At 43.4% G+C, this 17564-nt stretch overlaps 1 protein-coding gene and 1 long non-coding RNA gene across 3 annotated transcripts; both read right to left on the reverse strand.

The window, feature by feature from the left end:
* Window positions 1–3887: 3887 nt before the first annotated feature.
* On the reverse strand, window positions 3888–11980 carry LOC119340414. 2 transcript variants are annotated; one of them, XR_005164535.1, is made up of 5 exons: window positions 11701–11980; window positions 10157–11269; window positions 7481–8083; window positions 7206–7365; window positions 3888–4506 (listed from the first exon to the last, which is right to left on the reverse strand). It is a non-coding gene; the product is annotated as an uncharacterized LOC119340414 (long non-coding RNA). The 2 variants fall into 2 exon arrangements; XR_005164534.1 differs by lacking the exon at window positions 3888–4506 and adding an exon at window positions 4733–5584.
* A 384-nt stretch (window positions 11981–12364) lies between these two features.
* LOC119340413 (exonuclease 1-like) lies at window positions 12365–17098 on the reverse strand. The gene is made up of 11 exons (XM_037612324.1): window positions 16865–17098; window positions 16556–16767; window positions 15964–16042; window positions 14978–15022; window positions 14755–14904; window positions 14567–14681; window positions 14173–14273; window positions 13899–13996; window positions 13698–13790; window positions 13123–13340; window positions 12365–12920 (listed from the first exon to the last, which is right to left on the reverse strand). The coding sequence occupies exons 1-11, from the start codon at window positions 16940–16942 to the stop codon at window positions 12466–12468; spliced, it is 1644 nt and encodes a 547-aa protein (XP_037468221.1). The 5' UTR covers window positions 16943–17098; the 3' UTR covers window positions 12365–12465.
* Window positions 17099–17564: the final 466 nt, after the last annotated feature.

Genomic DNA, 17564 nt, shown 5'->3' on the forward strand with positions numbered 1-17564 from the left:
GTCATCAACCATAGATACAATACGCTAGATGCAAAATTTGAAGAAATAACTTCTCCATTCTACAGGATCTTGATGTTGTAATGAAGTGTTTGTTTTGGAGGGTGATTAACTTTCTCTCATAAAAAAATATCAACTCTTAGGTTATATGATCACGTAACACAATTCTTCAACTGATTTGAGTACAAGACATGATGAACTCTATTGACTTATCATACACGCCTAAACAACAATCAGACACATCACAAGGATTCAAATCATACCTATCCTCCAAGATTTGCTAGGGTAAAATAGAAAGGAAAAGGTGGTTCCCGTGAACCACACAACACAACAAAACACAAAGAGAGGTCAGCCCGGCATCATTTTGGCAATGAGATGGAAACTGAAATAGTGAAATTAAGGAGTACAAAAAATTTACATGCGAATAGCACTTCCTATATTTGGCACCCATTAATTTCGGCCAATCTATAAGATCCTCTGTCCATCCTCGAGTCCTTGTTGCTACTCTGGAGTTCTTGCAACTTCCAATTTATTCTACGCCTAGCACGCCGTCCAGGGATCCTTTGCACAAGGTGTGAATTCCTAAGCCTGTTTCTTGCTATTCTTGGATTTCTGTAGGGTTTTTGTCATGTTTTGGTTGTTTATTGATGTTGGTTAGCAAATTGTGGTTAGTTTATCAAAGGGGAGAAGAAGAGATGGATATGCGTGAGGAAAGGCATGGAAAGGAGGCGATTGTGAGCGAGTTCCCACTGGGGTTGCGTGTGCTCGCTATTGACAATGATCCTGTCAGTCTCAAGGTCCTAGAAATTCTCCTGCGCATGCGCAACTACCGTCGTGAGTGTTCCTAACCACCTAATCCATCTAGATCCAAGTCGCATGGTTAAATCTATTGGGACCAATATGCTGGTGTTTCTTGGTTTTGGTTCTTATGCGTGGCAACGACAATCATGAGGGACGCGATGACGGCCCTCCAGATGCTTAGGGAGGGGAGGGACAATTTCGATCTGGTGGTCAGCGATGTGTACCTATCGGACATGGATAGCTTCAAGCTTCTCAATCTCATCAACCTCAAGATGGATTTGCCGGCCATCGGTAAAGCCTTTTCCCTAATCTAATCTTCCATTTTCTACCTTAAATGGGTATGAACAAGAGTCCTCGACCGAGTTTTGCCTGCACAAGTTGGCATATACTTTGTGGGCGTCAAATGGTTTGGGTGGCCATGTTTCATGCGTCAACATTGGGTATGCACAACCAAGTGTTTGCATACCGGCTCCACCTAAGTAGATGTACCTTTGGATGCATAACACATAAATTTAGATTGCATCTATGAACGCCCCGCACGTATGAGTTAGTGCACGCACACTTCTATTTTAGTACCAAAACGCTCTAGTAGTACCCTTCCAAAAAAACATTCCATCCCATTTAGTAGACAGTGTTTCGGTGGTGGGAGGTGATACCAAAATTTGAGCCAATATAGGGACATGGCAAGAAGGCATGTGTTGGTTGGACAATGAGCATTGGCAAAGCCGATGGAATGCTAATAGAGAACATGTTTTACAGGCTCCATGAAAGAACCAATTGTTGATCTTGAGTTGATGCAACGCCCGTCAACGAGATGCAACAATTTGGAGAATGATGTGAATGGTGGTCTCTTGACAATGGGAGAAAAGGCCTCAAAGAAGTCGATGCCAAAATGTTGGGTGAACCCACAGTCAATCCAAAATGTTAGCATGCATTGTTTCTCGCCAATTGGGATCCAAAGAGTAGTAGGAGTGGAGCGCTGCAGTGGAGATGCGACAGTGATGGTGAGAGCGCAGTCAAATCGTACCAGGTGCTAGACTAGAAGACATGCGTTATGCCCGATTGACCATGGGGTGTGAGGGTAGCATGGACCTTGCTGTCGGTGACAGAGTGACACGAGAATGGTCTCAATGTTTGGGGGCACAACTAGGAAATGTTCGGTAGCATGGGGTGCCATGGTAGCCATTTCAGTGGTATTGGGTGCGAAAACAGGTGTCAAGGCAGTAATTATAGTCATTACAACAGAGGCGGGCATGGTAATATAAGGGTCGTCATGTAAGAAAATAGGTGGCATGATATCCTCTTCAGGTATATCAATGGTAGAAATGTGTGTCGCGGCAGCATGTCGGGGTGACATGGGCTTCCATGGCAGCACCTGGTGCCATGGGATCCATTTCAGGCAGCATCTGGTAGCAGAAATGTGTGACATGGCAGTACGTGGCCGGGACATGTCAACAGGGGTTGTGTGGGCATGGGGCTCGGTCTATATGAGCCAGCGTGGGACATTGACACGGAGGTACGAATGTCGGTGTCAATGTATTTGATGGAGCATGAATTTCATGAAAATGGGAAAGAATGCCCGTCAAAGTACATATATCGAGACACTATCATGTGTTGCACCACATGATCGTAGCATCAAAACCCTGTCGAATTAGGATGATAGCCAAGAAAAATGCAGGCTACCTGGCGGGGTGCGGTGGTGGCTGAAGTGGGGTCGTAGAGACAACCAAAGATGCATATACTATTACAAAATGGTGGCAAAAAATGGTGGTTAGGGGTGTAAATCCACCATGGGTTTCAAGGGAAAAGGTGGGGAGGAGAGTAACTATAGAGAGCGGATTGGGCTGGAATCGAGGAGGGGTGTCGGAGTGGTACATGAAGGTGCATATGCTATCGTTGAATATGCAAAGCATGTGCTTGACATGTCCATTATCCTTCGAGGTGTAGGGGCGGGTGAGACGAAGGGTCGTCATGTGGGAGGAGAGGAGGATGCAGACACCTACATTATTGAATTCTTTGTCGTTGTCAGTTTGGAGATAAAGCACGAAATGAGATAAATGCATGACTACATAGGCATAAAATGAAGTGAGTGCAGGAAGTACTACCGAAAATAAGAGTTGTTAAGGATCAGAGACTGTCCATACATCACAATGCATTATTTCAAAGGGAAAAGCAGCGGTGGGGGAAGAAGAACTAAAAGGCAAGCGAGCGTGTTTACCTACGTGGCAGCCATGACAAGTATGATACTCAGATTTATTACAAGAAAGAGGGAATTGTTGCAAAATCCGATGAAGAGCATCAGCTCTTGGGTGCCAAATACGAGCGGTGCCATTGACACCAAAGACGAGCATGCTCCGGCACCGGTGTATATAAACCAATGACAGCCCTCGGAGTACGTGTACCACTGTCTAGGGTGTGTTGTTGGTGCAGTCATGCTTCCTCTGGCGACCACAATCATGGTACGAAGAGGTAGGCCTAGGAGCTAGTTGGCTCGATGAGGAGGAAATTGGACGCAACCTGCTCAAAGTCCTGGTTGAGGACGCACATCGGGTGGGTGAGCAGTATCGAAGGAGAACCAAACAGTATAAATGTGAGCGTCATGATTTAAACCCTAGGGATGGATTCCTGCTCCCGTAGCTCCACAACCACACCAAGAGGTGGTTCTCTGTATATCTTTTTCTAGAGAAGAGCAACTAAATACGACATAGAAATCTAGAGAATGAATAGGATCCAACACACATTGAGTTGACCTTTTCTGGGTATATACCGTACATATACTCGTGGATAATACATAGACAAACTCTGTCGTGCACAACTATATGCATCTCGCGTTGGAGATTGGGGAGTCATGGGCAACTAGATTAGGGGCCAAGTCAGTAGTCATTAGAGAACTAACAAACTAGTAGGGATCGAGTCAAGCATACAATTATACAATCAAACAAGTTTAAGGTAATCAGATACCTATAAAAAAGGGTTGAACCAAAGATGTCCTTTAGTAACTTCAAATACTAGTTGATAACTTTTACAAACAAACAAGTTTAAGGTAATCAGGTAACATTGTAATAAGATAACTTAACAAAAAAGGGGGTTGAACCAAACACGTTCTTTAGTAACTTCAAATACTAGTTGATAACTTTGTGAAGATCATCTCCAAGGTACTTTCACTCCGATCTGGTATCGCACATTCAGGGTGCCTTTTGAAGAAGCGAACAACGCACGATAATTTCCTCCTCGTTCGCCAGACCGCTCGGATGCTTCAAAAGAGAAGTTGCTACCTTGCTCAAGGTCGCCATCTCCAAGGCACTTGATACAGTCGCTTTTTTTGTGGAAGGTGTGGCACACTTTATTAAACTCAAATGACAGCTACTACATCACGAACCAGTTTAGCTAGAAGAAAATTTGAAGCATCGCCATCCCAGAAAATACAAAATTTAAATCATAGAAACTTCTAGTTAAAGTGTGTGCCACCTTGTTTGATCCCTTGGGCAATGAGAAAATGAAACTGGCCTAATCTTATAAGCAACTTGAATGACCTCGGGACAATTAGACTCGAAAGGGGCCATATGGCTTGGATGTTTGATACGGTCGCTTGGTCCTTGCTCGAGATTCTTCGGCGTATGATTTTGGACCCCAGTGGTATGTCACTCCTAGATCAAAACCTTATTGTCTTCTACCACCACGCGCATACTCTTTGATTGCTCCTGAAACCTGTCATTCAGCATGTCATGGGTTTGAGGCAAGGTAATACGATCTCCTCAATGATTTTCATCACTGCTATTAAAGGAGAGTTGGTTGTTGTATGTTTGCCTCCACCTCTGCCCCTCTCTAGTTTGTTTTTTTCCTCTTGTACACCACCCTCCCCCACGTCATGCATTAATTCAATCAAATCAAAACTTATCAAAATCTCAACTAAATAAAGAAAATCTTGCATTTTCCAACCCATACCTAAATCAAATCAAATCATACTCCACAGGGATCAGATTAAGCGTAGTTGCATGAGTTTATGGATTTGAGATATGATAATTGAGGTGTCCGGTTGTGACAAGGCAAATTTGAGGCTTGACCGATCAGTATCCGTGGACGCGCCCGGGCGCATCCGCGGGCGTTTGAGAGATTGGATTTGCAAAGTCCGGCTGCTCTTAGCCGTTAATGTCTTTGATACGAGCTTCATTCCTCCGTGATTTCCACTTCCAGTTCCGAACAGAATAGAACATTGCAGAGTTTATTTGGCACGTTTGATGTTTGTTCAACATGTATAACATGTCTGCTTACAGTTTCCTCGTCTATATATGGAAAAGACAAGAGTTCATCAAATGAACACTTTTTTTTTCTGACCTTAATCCACAGGGATCGACATTCAGTGGTGCACTAGTGTTTTTTTTAATCCTGCGTTGCCAAACTGAGCCACTGATGATATGATATGATGTGTGCAGTGTTATCAGCGGACGAGAGGCCCGAGGCTATGAAGAAAGGCATAGCTTATGGGGCGTGCGAGTACCTGGTGAAACCAGTGCAAACCAAGCACCTCGATATCATGTGGGGGCATGTCATGGCGAGGAGAACCCCTGAACCATGGAGCCTCAGCAGCAGCATCCGTAATGCTGCCGCTGAGAAGGCGCAGCCTACAGGAGGACCCGGCGCCGGCGAGCAGGACGGTGCAAAGAGCACCAAACGTGGATGGACGAAGAGTCATGAACATGATGAAGATGGCCATGATGCGAACAAGGAGAACTTGTCACCAAACCCATCGACCTGGAAGAAGCCGAGGACGACATGGAGAAATGATCTGCATGACAAGTTTGTGGAGGCTGTCAGTCAGATCGGCATCAAGAGTAAGAGAACTTACTCGATCACACTTCTCGTGGCTTAGTATATTAACCAAAACGAAGCATGTGATCTTGGCATTATTGTCTCTGGTATAAAAAACTTTTTGGTTATGCGAATGTATATATGCAGGGGCTGTTCCATCGAAGATACTGGCCGCCATGAATGTGGATAACGTCTCCAGAGAGAGTGTTGGGAGTCATCTGCAGGTTTACTTTCTACCCCTCGTGTATACTTTTTTTATAAATGATAGGCAGTATATTGATGCATCAAGCTGATACAAAATACAGAAACACATCCACCACCTTAATTATACCTGACTTTTGTATGCATTGAATTCCTATCTCGTACTATGTCATATTTGCCATGTTGCTGGGTTGTGTTCATATCTCATAGTGCTGCCCAAAAACTGGAACTGGATAGGCTTGTTTCCTTTTCTTTTGTCTTAGTTACCTTGTAATTATTCTTCTGTGAAAATGTGACACGTCGGATATAATGCATGCCTATGATTTCTAGAGTTTTAGGAGCCATGCAGCACTTCAGTTCCTTTGATTTGTTCTCCATATATACGTCTTTAGAACAATCAAAAACAAAATGTAAAAATATCCATGATGCGCCTCTCATCTATGTGATCGCCTATCTTTTGATTTCAGAAGTACAGGATGCATCTCGCAAGGACCGAGGACGGGGCAGACGAGAGGCGCAATTTGCTTGTTGCTGAAAGCTGGGGAGAAGGCATCAAGTATTTCCATGGACATGGGATATATCGGCCGTCCACAAACCCTGCCTCTTGGAACCTTGTCAGTCTCCCCACAAGGATGGATCATCCGTCCGCGTTCAGAGCGCGTGGTGCCGGTGTCCATGGTGGCAGCATGCTCTTCAGGCCTTGGTTGTCGTGGCTGCTGCCGGGTTCGAGACAGCGGCCCTCTTCCTCCAGCGCATATGCAAACAGGACAAATGGCACAGGGGCGTGGGACGAATTTGGTTCCAGCCATTCCCGCGGCGAGTCATCCTACATGGGCATGCTGCGTGGCAATCTACTGGGGGCAAACAGAGGCTTTCAGGGTAGTGGCAGCTCCCTTGCGGACGGAAATAGACACAATGGTGGGACCTCTTTGCCGGTGAATCAGTTTTCAGTGCGGCCATCTCGCCTACTGGGGTTCCAGCCTCCGGTTCAGAGGAGTCCGTATGGAGACGCCGGGAACCGCCTAGGCAACTCTTGGCAAGCAGCTGTGAAGTATCCTGATCTTAGCCGTGACTATTGGAACATCCCCAACATCAACCAGCTCACAGGCCTTGCAGCCTCACCAGCTGGCCGGATAGCTGGCCAAACACCGATGAGTCTCGACAACCTGAAGAACCAAATAGCAGCTTTCGTAAACGGCACAACATCGATGGCAGGTTCCGGTGAGGAGATGGCGTCGTCGTTCGACGCCGATGTAGCCATCAACAACAGCACAAGCTCAGTACAGGTGTTGAATGGTGACTTCGCAATCGACGGCAACACAAGCTCGGTAGAGATGTTGAATGGTGACCTCGCAATCAACGACAACACAGGCTGGGTAGAGATGCTGAATAGTTACCTCGCAATGGATGGCGGCACAAGCTTGGTGGAGATGCCGAATGGTGACTTCGCACTTGGTAGCGCTTCAAGCATCCGTGCTGCAATGCCTGACCTTCAGATGGGCATTTCTGCCGCGCCAACTCAGATGCTGAATGATGGTGGTGCAGGCGGCGTTCTCCCTGCGCAAGCACAAGGCACAGCTGATCAGGAAGCTGTTGATGGTCAACTGAATATCGACAGTGATGATTTCTTGGAAGCTGTTGTTGATAGTTTTTCAATGGATGACATTCTTACCACGATCAACATGCTTAATGAGGTAAGAAGCTTTCCCGTTCTTTTCCTGCATGATGCCTGCCCATTTTTACCCAGCCTGCTTTCGTTTTGGCATTTACTATCTTGTCTCTAAGTTTTTCAGGCTTTGCACATATGCCAATGTACTAGCAGTACGGAGTTAGATAAGGTTGCATCTAACTAAACTTGTTTTCTGACTGCAGGATTTATCAATCAACAACAACATAAGCTCGGTGGAGATGCCGAACGGTCATTTGGCAATCAACAACAACATGAGCTCGGTGAAGATGCCGAATGGTAACTTCTTAATCAACAACAACATGAGCTCGGGGGAGATGCCGAATGGTAACTTCGCAATCAACAACATCATGAGCTCGGTGGAGATGTCAAATGGTAACTTTGCAATCAACAACAACACAAGCTCGATGGAGATGTCGAATGGTAACTTCGCAATCAACAACAACACAAGCTCAGTGGAGATGCTGAATGGTAACTTCGCACTTGGTAGTGCTTCAAGCATCGGTGCTGCAATGCCTGACCCTCAGATGGGTATTTCTGTCACGTCAACTCAGATGTTGAATGATGGTGGTGCAGGTGGCATCCTCTCTGCGCAATCACAAGGCACAGCTAATCAGGAAGCTGATGATGGTCAACTGAATATCGACAGTGATGATTTCTGGGAAGCTGTTAATGATGGTTTTTCGAGGGATGACATTTCTACCATGAACATGTTTAATGAAGTAAGAAGCCTTTTCATTCTTTTGCTGCATGATGCCTGCCCATTTTTTACCGAGCCTGCTTTCGTTTTGGCATTTACTATCTTGTCTCTAAGTTTTTCAGGCTTTGCACATATATAATGTACTAGCAGTACGGAGTTAGATAAGGTTGCATCTAACTAAACTTATTTTCTGACTGCAGGATTTATTAATCAACGATGTTAATATCTTGGGTAGAGAGCTGTAGTTAGGTCGTTAGCCCCTAACTTCCAGAGAGATGCTCCTCTACCTGCTGATTCTTGCACATTCTGTGTGTGAAATTGTGCTAGTCAGAAGGAGTTTAGTTTTATCTGTTATCTTTTGGGATCATAAATAAGGTTATCCTATATGTTAGGCAGAACCAGTTTCTATGTATGATTTCGATTAGCAGATGGCATGGCATCTGCCTGTACTGCAGTCATGGAGTTCAGTTTTACATCACATTTAACTTTTACTCGGTGGTTGTCTTTTGGGATCGGAAACAAGGTTGTGTTATGTTTGGTCGAACCAATTTTAATGTATGATTTAGACTATCAAATGGAATGTCTTTTATAAATTATCTGTAATGATGTGAGGCATTAATTTGTATCACTGCAATGCTGCTCTTTCCATGGAATTAACAAGAAACAGACCAAGAGTCTAAATATAAGTGCCACACATGTGGCAGGAAGCAATTCCACCCTGACATTTTTTGATGGCAACTTTAGTTACCCAGGGATGGCAACTTTAGTTGTGAAGCATGGCAACTTTCTGTTTGGCTGGCAAGTTTCGGTTTTTTGAGGGTCTCGTTTTTTTCTGATGGCAATATTAGTTGTAAAAACGTCAGGGCGGTGTTACTTCGTGCCACACGTGTGACACTTACCATTTGGGTTTGTTTATTGCAGCCTTAAACTGAGTGCCGAACCGAAGAAATATTCCAGTTTCAGAAATAGAAACACTTCCATTTTTTTCTAATTGCCATGTGAGCGTGACTCTTTAAGACTTTTCCTTGTCGAGGCAGCAATGGCGTCTTCTTACTCTGACATCTGATCCGTCTAATGTATCCCTAGTCACCACTCATCCTCGCTGTCTGATTCCATCGGTCTCCCTCACCTCTGGCGGCCAATTTCGGCACCGAGAGTCACGAAAGACCATGGATTGCGCCCTCATGGGAAGCCTTGGTTTAGGTTATTAGGTTTGGTGTCCTTATGTCGTCCATCAAAACAGTGGAGGCGACAGCGCAATGGAACAAGTCCATTGCTGGCTTTGGTGCCACCTCGGGGCACGTGAGGATTGGTTTCCCAAATCAATTCCAGCAGATGATGGGGTGGAGGGGGAGGGAGGAGTCATCAACCTCGATGCTTCCGCCTCGGCTCGCTGTGACGCCAATGGTCATGTCAATAAGATCTTTAGATGACACTTCCAGCGTGATGTGGGGTTGGTTCTCTCATCATGTCTCCGCCTTCTTCTCTAGGATGACGATCCGTGCTTTGGAACGTCACCATTGGCATCTCCTAGCAATATATGATGATTTCCTAGGGAAAGTTACAACGACTCTCTGGTTTCGGCGACAGAGGGCATGCGCGGATCAAGCTACGCCCACGACACGCTGTTGGATTGTGCAGGTCAAAGATGGTGATGAACTCCCCTTGGGCATGTTTATAAATTTCTTTGTCAAGGGTGTTCTTGTAAAGCTTGGACTTGTTTAATATATATGTATTCTAGTATTTGCAAGAAAAGAACAATCATAATCAAACATGCAAGGTCCCAAAGTGGGGCTATAGTTAAACATTAAAAGAATAGAAATGCAAGAAATCGAACCACTTAGGAGAAGACAGAGCACATATCATCCCTCATGAACAAGCTAAGTTCCAAAATTAATTTCCGGACGGGTCTAATCACAACAGAGGATAATGAGGTGATGTAATGGTGATGGAGAACATACCAAGTCCAAAAAGTATTGCAACCAAATCATGAAAAATCCATCAATGGCGAGTTCTGCAGGGAGATGTGAGCAGATTATTCCTTCTGGATTCAGCCTATATCACCCTGCTACCAAAATCTCCAGATGCCATGGAAATCAAAGACTTTCACCCTATAAGCCTAGTCCATAGCTTTTCCAAGCTTATCACCAAAATGCTAGCCAATAGGCTGGCTAGGAAGCTCAAGGATTTGGTGTCTCCCAATCAAAGTGCTTATGTCAAAGGAATGTGCATTCATGAAAAATTTGGTGTCCAACAAATAGCCAAATTGCTCCATTGGCAAAAAGAGCAGAGAGTTCTCCTCAAGTTGGATATCTCAAAGGCCTTTGATTCCATTTCATGGCCTTTCTTGTTGCAGGTACTAAGATACTTGGGATTTGGCCTTGTTTGGAGCATCATTCTGTTCAAACTTTAAAGGTCATCAACCACTCATAGACTTCTAATAGACTTCTGCCCTAGTGGGTTTGCATGAGTCTTCGCTGGAGGTACTGCATATATTTGACTCATGTTTCGGGTCAAATATATGCAGTACCTCCAGTGAAGGTAAGCTTGTTCCTATCAGCAGAGCGGAGCCGACAGTAAACTGAGTGGAGCACTCCATTTGTAAATTTGAGTGAAAACAAAATATATGGGATGAAGTTCAGTAACACGTCTATTGCAAGTAGAAGGAATCGTATCATGCAGGAAACAAACCAATGATGGATGAGTAACTGATTCCCCAAATTTTAGTGTCGGATTCGGAAATTAACTGATGTTGGTACTCCACCAGGAAGCAAACAAAGACCCAACAATCTGGATATATTGGAGCATCCACCCAGAAAGCAATATTTTGATTAGATTGACCAGAACAAAACTCCCAGAACATTCCAAACCTGGATGGATTCCCAGTCCACATCAACCCAACAGAGAAGAAAAGGAGCGTCATATGCTTATGTGCAGCAGTGCAGAAGCACAACTGAATATTAAAATTGCATTGGCAGAGCTCAGGTTTTCCAGCCTGTATTTCGAAGGAATTGTCTCACTTCCTGAAGGATTCAAAAATTACCAATGCCCTGAAGAAGACATTAGCCTGTTGCCTGTAAGTCACAATGAGCCAAACTCAGCATTGCCATAAAAAATAACAAAAGGTTTAGCCACCGAAAGCAGCAGAGTGAAAGTGAACTAGTATAAAAGAAATGGTGCAGTAAAACAGTGAGGTTGAAAACCGCAGATTACTAAAGGTACAAAGGGGGAAGACTAGGGTAGAAACTTTTGGGCCCATTTGCAAGGTAGGGAGATGGGGAATGCCGCAGATTATGATGCCTATAATTCATAGAAGTGTGAGAAGAAAACATGATTTATCATTTATGCACCATTCTGCAGCAGATGCAGCAAAGAACAAAAGAGATTGGGAGAAAATCATTCCATGCTTTCAACACAGCCATAAACATTCAGATATGTCTAAAATTTTACTATTAACTATGCAAGTTGGGCCCCTCATTCTCATTGGGCTCTGAGGAATACTCACCAGTCATCCCCGTACGATGCCGTCGCGTGGGGGGTGGGGGAGGGCCGCCGGTCGCGCCAAGGGCCGGACCTCCTCGTCGCCGCCGTTCCCAAGGGAACCCGGTGTCGGTGCGCGAGCGGGACGGCCGAATGAGTGCGTGCGGTGAACGCGGCGGCACCGCGGGAACGAGCAGTGAGGTCAGTTTCTTTCATGTGGTTCGGGAGGAACGCGAGTTTCGGATACCGACTACCTGCAAACTCAGTTTTTTTTTTTACATGACCTGCAAACTCAGTTGGTTAGGTTTGTTATCGTGGAACCAGCCCGAATTCAAGTTCCAAATTTTAGCATTGGCGTTCGTATTTTTCTAGATTTATTTTAGTCATTCCAGCGATATTCATTCATAGGAGGAAACATTTCCATGGACTACAAAGATGTATATGGTGACTTGGTCAATCTCAAAATATTATGTCGACTTAGTATCTTAAAAATGTTCATGGGAAGATGTGTTTTTTTTTTGCATGGTATGGGAAGATGTGTGTGTGTTTATAGAGGTGAATGTATATGTGTCTACGTCAAAAAAAAAAAGACTACCTATGGCTTGTTGCAGGTAGATCAGAACTGTATGCAATGAATTTCTATTTGAAATAAAATCATATCTGATTCCATTTTGAGAAAAACTCATACATAGATATGAAATAACTTTTCCATACTGCAATGTATTGATTAATTTCTTAACGAATGGAATTGGAAAACTGAAAACAAAATGAAATGGAAAACATGACAGAATTACAAACGCATGAAAAATTTCAAAAGTCCACTCCTTTCATCTTTATTTTTGTTGGTTTTATTCCTGAAAGCTTCCTGCTGACTTTGCCTCTTAGATGATCTCTCATTCGGAATAGACGCCACACTTTCTTGTGTCAATGGCCAACACAATCCAGCTGACACTCCATTTCTATCAAGAGATTCTGCTGGACCAACACTCTCTCGTGACAATGATGAGCACAATACAACTGCTTCTTCATCCAGATCGATTAGCAACTCGTTTTGATCTGGTACTTTACCTTGGTCAGTGGGTAATTTCCTCTTCTTGAATGGGTTGTTGTCAGGGGTGTTCTTAGGCTTCACTTCTTTGCATTCCACTGCCGGAGAGGAATGCTTCTGTGGTAGAAACTTGCCAAGGGCAAGGACTCCTTTGTTGCACCTCTGTTCACCACTAGTAATCTCATCAGCAGCAAATGCTGTTCAAGAAAACGAGAAATGGTTATGAGAAGTCCTGGAATAAAGGTGTTTCATCACAGTAAAGAGCAAAGGGTACAAATGCCACTCTTTTAATTAAAAAGAAAGAAGTCTTATAAAACCCTTGGTAACAAGGTAAATAATGCATAGTTTAACGATGGTTTAACTTCATATACTTTTTAGACAGTAAAAGACAACACTTGCCTATGCTGTCATCTCTGCTTTCCTCAGATGAACAGATTGTAATAGAGCTCTCTTGTGTCAAAATTTCCTGAGAACCATGCTGATTAGCAACATTGAGAGCAGAGGTATCAATAAGCTCGATGGGGCTAATGGTTCTGGAGAATTCGTCAAAGGTCTCCATTGTAACAGGATTCAAGCGCCCCTCTGCTATCGCTTTTGCCATTGATGGGGCTAGCGCTCTTTAGAAGATCAAGGAATGGGCACTGATAAGATAAGGAAATATAAAATAGTTCTATGAAACAATATTAAAACTGTGTTAATATCAGGTTGCCTATTACCAGCAAATGGATATCTTGTGAAATTGTGCATTCACTTCAGTGGTAACTTGTGACCTGTGATCCTGTCTAAGAAGCTATGAATATTTTTCCTTCCTCGGCTGTTTAAGGTACCAGCAAATGGATGTATCAAAAATTGAGTATCAAAATCGTGTTCCATATTGGTGCTGTTATTGTCTGAAAAGCAGTCGTCCATTAAATTACCGCATAGAGATGTCACACACTGCAGCTCATGAATAAAAGAGAACTCTTTAAGGATACGGTCCAAGAATATCCAGGTCTCCCGCCAAGTAGTTAAGATATCGTTCCTCCAAAGGTTTTAAATGTTTCAGTGACTTGCTTTTGACGTCATATCTGGGACATTTGAAGGAAAGTGACTTATCAGATTTTGTACAGCACAATGTCTTTGTGAAATACATACGGAGTACAAGATACACATAACTAACACAAACACAATCTTACACTCTAGCATGATTGAATACTGCCAGAGTTTTCCAGAAGGAATCAATGTAATCATCCGGCACAGAATACCGCTTGTCAAGCTTCAAGGTTGATAGCACCTGCCAATAATTATATTAGAGATGCTAGGGGGCATGTTTCTTCATGAGAATGAATGATTTTTTGAAATATCTGGATGACACAACATTAATCACTGCAGATTAAACAATGTTGAGAATATGCTTTGAGATTTACAAATAGCAGGGAATCAGTAAAGTAGTTATTCTTAGTTTCTTACAAGGTCAATATTTTTATGTTTTGAAATGAGAGAATATGCCCTTTTAGTACCAATGCCAGGCACCGAGGGAAGAAAGTCACATCCTGCAAGGATACACATACAGGGTGCACTGCGTCCAGATAAAAGTTGAAAACGTCAATAGAAAACAAAAAGTTGGGGGTGCACTGCATACAGGGTGAGAACTGAGAAGATATCGCAAAAAGGAAGGCCTAATTGCACAAGAGCTGGATTGATCTAAGATGACAGCATACCCCTATCCTACAGAGCAAATTAAACTAACAACTGCATGCTATGAACAGAAGCAAGAAAAATAAATGCTTCTTTAACAGGTGAACCAATCAGTCACGCCATAGTGCTCTAGTTCAAGTCTTCAAGATGCAGAAATGGTGTTTACCAGTAAAAAGGTTTTGATCAAAATCCTGGAAGCAAAGACCATCTTTTACAGTCTCCAAGGTTTTCTCCATTATGAATTCTTCACCATTTCCGAAGCGATCCATCTTAAATATAATCTACAACTTAAAATGCATTAGATAAAATAAAGGAATCAAGAACAAAAAATGAAGACCAAAGTGAATATCTCACAGCAGTGCAACCATATGCTATTAAGTCACTGTCTTCTGTTATAACAGCAGCTATGCCCCCTTGATCAGCATCTAGAGTAGCTAGATATGCCAACTGTGCATCTGCTTCGTATGGAGCAACCACGAACTCAACCTTTTCTGTCTTTAAAATCTGGGTTTACAAAGATTAGATTTTGCTACATAAGGCAAGGAATTGTTACATGGAAGAGCTTTCAAAGAAGCACCTGAATCAGTTGATAAGCCATCGATGGAGTAATTTGCACAGCTTTCTGCAGATGAATGAGATTAGGATGCTTTAACAAACATAATCAAAACTGCACCGAAATTTAGAAACATCAAACCATATTTCCTTTAAAGCGGTAGAAAAACAAGTCATCGGCTGCTCAAAGGAACTTTGTGCTGATATTTTATAATGTTAAACACAGTGCGAACGGTCCGGGTTGAAAGGAGGATACTTAGAGAATGATGAGGCCATAAGCTGGAATGGTGAATTTTAAGATAATAACTGAAGCGTCCATTTGTAAATTTGTAAGGATCTCCTAACAAACCTGAACATATGAGTTAACGGACAAGCATAATTCCACATTTGTACTTCAATCTAATTAGGTCAACGTGATGAATGGAAAATCTTGTTTTTTCTCTTGCGGACCAGAATGACACAGCTAGTAATAGAAAATGCATTGGAAAAAGGAAAAAAAAGGAAACATCAAAGTTCAAGTGCATGTTAAATTGTTAATAGTAGTTGTGCATTTTGTGTTTGTCCTTTTGTTGTAAAGAGTGTTTTATTGATTTAATAATTTTCCACAGTAACAAGTTACTGACCCCCCACCCCACCCCTGAAACTCTCATTGCTTGACAGTCGACAGCTTGCAGTTAATTTCAAAATATATTGAGCACATATATATATATATGTACACATATTTTAACTTTACCTGGAAATTATATTAGTAAATTTGTGACTCAGAATTCTAAGTCATTAGAAGTTCAATAATTTGGCTGACATCAAATCACATTTTAAATCTTGGACAAGGAATACACATAAAGATATTATGTTTCTCACTTAATATTATTAGATTCCAACAAAAGTATTTCCACACCATTGCATTTTCTTAAACGTTTGTTTCTAACATATGCATTGAATGCCTGAATATATCAAGTATTCAAAATTTTCTTGGTCTGGTAAATACTGCAAGGATAATTAGATGCTTACCCTGAAAAGGTCGATTGCAGCAGCTGTATTTCCTTGCTCAAGCTTTTCTTTCCCCAACACCAAACTGAGTTCCCTCTTCCTGAATTTTAGTAACCAGGTGACTCAGAAAATTGTATGTATCAGAAACAGGACGTTAACCTTATTTTCATTGCATTTAAATCCATCATAGAAATTTGTGCATCAAGGCAATATTGTATTTATTTTCTGGACAACAAAAACAATCTTCAAGGAACATAAATGACAATCGTGGATGGCAGATTGTACTGTCCAAATATTAAGACTGAAAGCCAGCTACCAAAAGAGACTCCCAATGCTGACTAGGACCGAATCCTCTGTATACATGCATACTTCCAATGTGAGTTGCCTAACATACTACTCCCTCCGTACTGAAATACTTGTAGTTGGGGGAGACTAGTACAAGTTCCCCCAACTACAGGTATTTCGGTACAGAGGGAGTAGTAACAAATCATTTAATCTCAAACCATCGCACCAAGTTACAAGGCGATAGATGAAACTGCGCATAAGGAAGGGCGGAAAAGGAACTGCATTTCTTAACCAAATACAGTAGTATTGACGAATCGAATGGGCGTACTTGTGCCGGTCTTCATCCGTGGCCGACTTGCAAGGCATGCTGCCCCCGTCAAAGACGACGACGGGCACGACCTTGTGGTGCCGCAGGAGGTTGACATGGTGCATGAAGTAGCTGATGTAGCGCCTGGCGCCGGCGCTCTTGGGGCTCATGCACAGCTCCATGCTGCACGAGTAGGCCCCCTTGTGGAGCCAAGAGTAGGCATCGATGCCGACCTGCGAAGGCGGCGGAGGAGGAGAACGAATGAACGAATTCGCGGAAGACCAAAGATGCAACAGAACCTGCGGGATTTTGGGGGGGGGGTCTGCTTACCCGCTGGCCGGCGTACTTCTTGATGTGCACGGGCTCGATGAACGGCTTCATGAAGCGGAGCAGGTTGGGGATCCCCATCGGCGTGCCGAGACGACGGTAGGCCGGCCGACTCCGGCTCTTTTCGGGGAGGATTTGGGAGGGCGGAAGCGGGGCACAGGCGGCTGAGGCGGGGGGAGATGACGCCCAAAGCTCGAGGAGGCAGGGCGAGGGCTGTGACAGGTTTAGCGGGAGTATGGGTCCCACGATTGCCTGGGGAAATTGACGAGCGAACGTTTTTGCTTCGCGGGCTCGGATTCATTTCCCGCGCCTCTCACTTCTCAGTTAGGCCTTTGTTTGACAAGAGGGGATTGTGAAGGTTTTGGGAGGAGGGGATTGTGACTCCCCCTCTTTCATCCAATCCCTTTGAAAACCACAAATCTCCCTCCAGCCACACATCCCCTCGTACAGAACATTGTGTCACACATCCCCTCCGTACAGAACATTGATTGGTAGTAAGGGATTGTCATATTGAATTAAAATGGTGTAAAACAGTTAAAAATCTAATCTTGCAACAGTTTTACACATCAACTACATAATTTGCTTGACTTGGAATCGAATATATCATCACATAATTGTGCAGTCACGTAACATCAACATAACCTCTCACACTAGCATGACTTAGAACAGGATCTCATAGGTATTTGGCATTCGCGGGTCCCAG

Source organism: Triticum dicoccoides, chromosome 7B (assembly GCF_002162155.2).
Source record: "Triticum dicoccoides isolate Atlit2015 ecotype Zavitan chromosome 7B, WEW_v2.0, whole genome shotgun sequence".
NCBI classification, from domain to species: domain Eukaryota; kingdom Viridiplantae; phylum Streptophyta; class Magnoliopsida; order Poales; family Poaceae; genus Triticum; species Triticum dicoccoides.

Excerpts from the sequence above, each read along its gene's own strand:
- LOC119340413 (XM_037612324.1), bottom strand. The coding sequence starts at position 16,942 with ATGGGGATCCCCAACCTGCTCCGCTTCATGAAGCCGTTCATCGAGCCC. Across the intron at positions 14,682-14,754 it reads TAGCATATGGTTGCACTGCT|ATTATATTTAAGATGGATCG; the intron begins GTGAGATATTCA and ends TTTAAGTTGTAG. Across the intron at positions 13,997-14,172 it reads AACATAAAAATATTGACCTT|GTGCTATCAACCTTGAAGCT; the intron begins GTAAGAAACTAA and ends AATTATTGGCAG.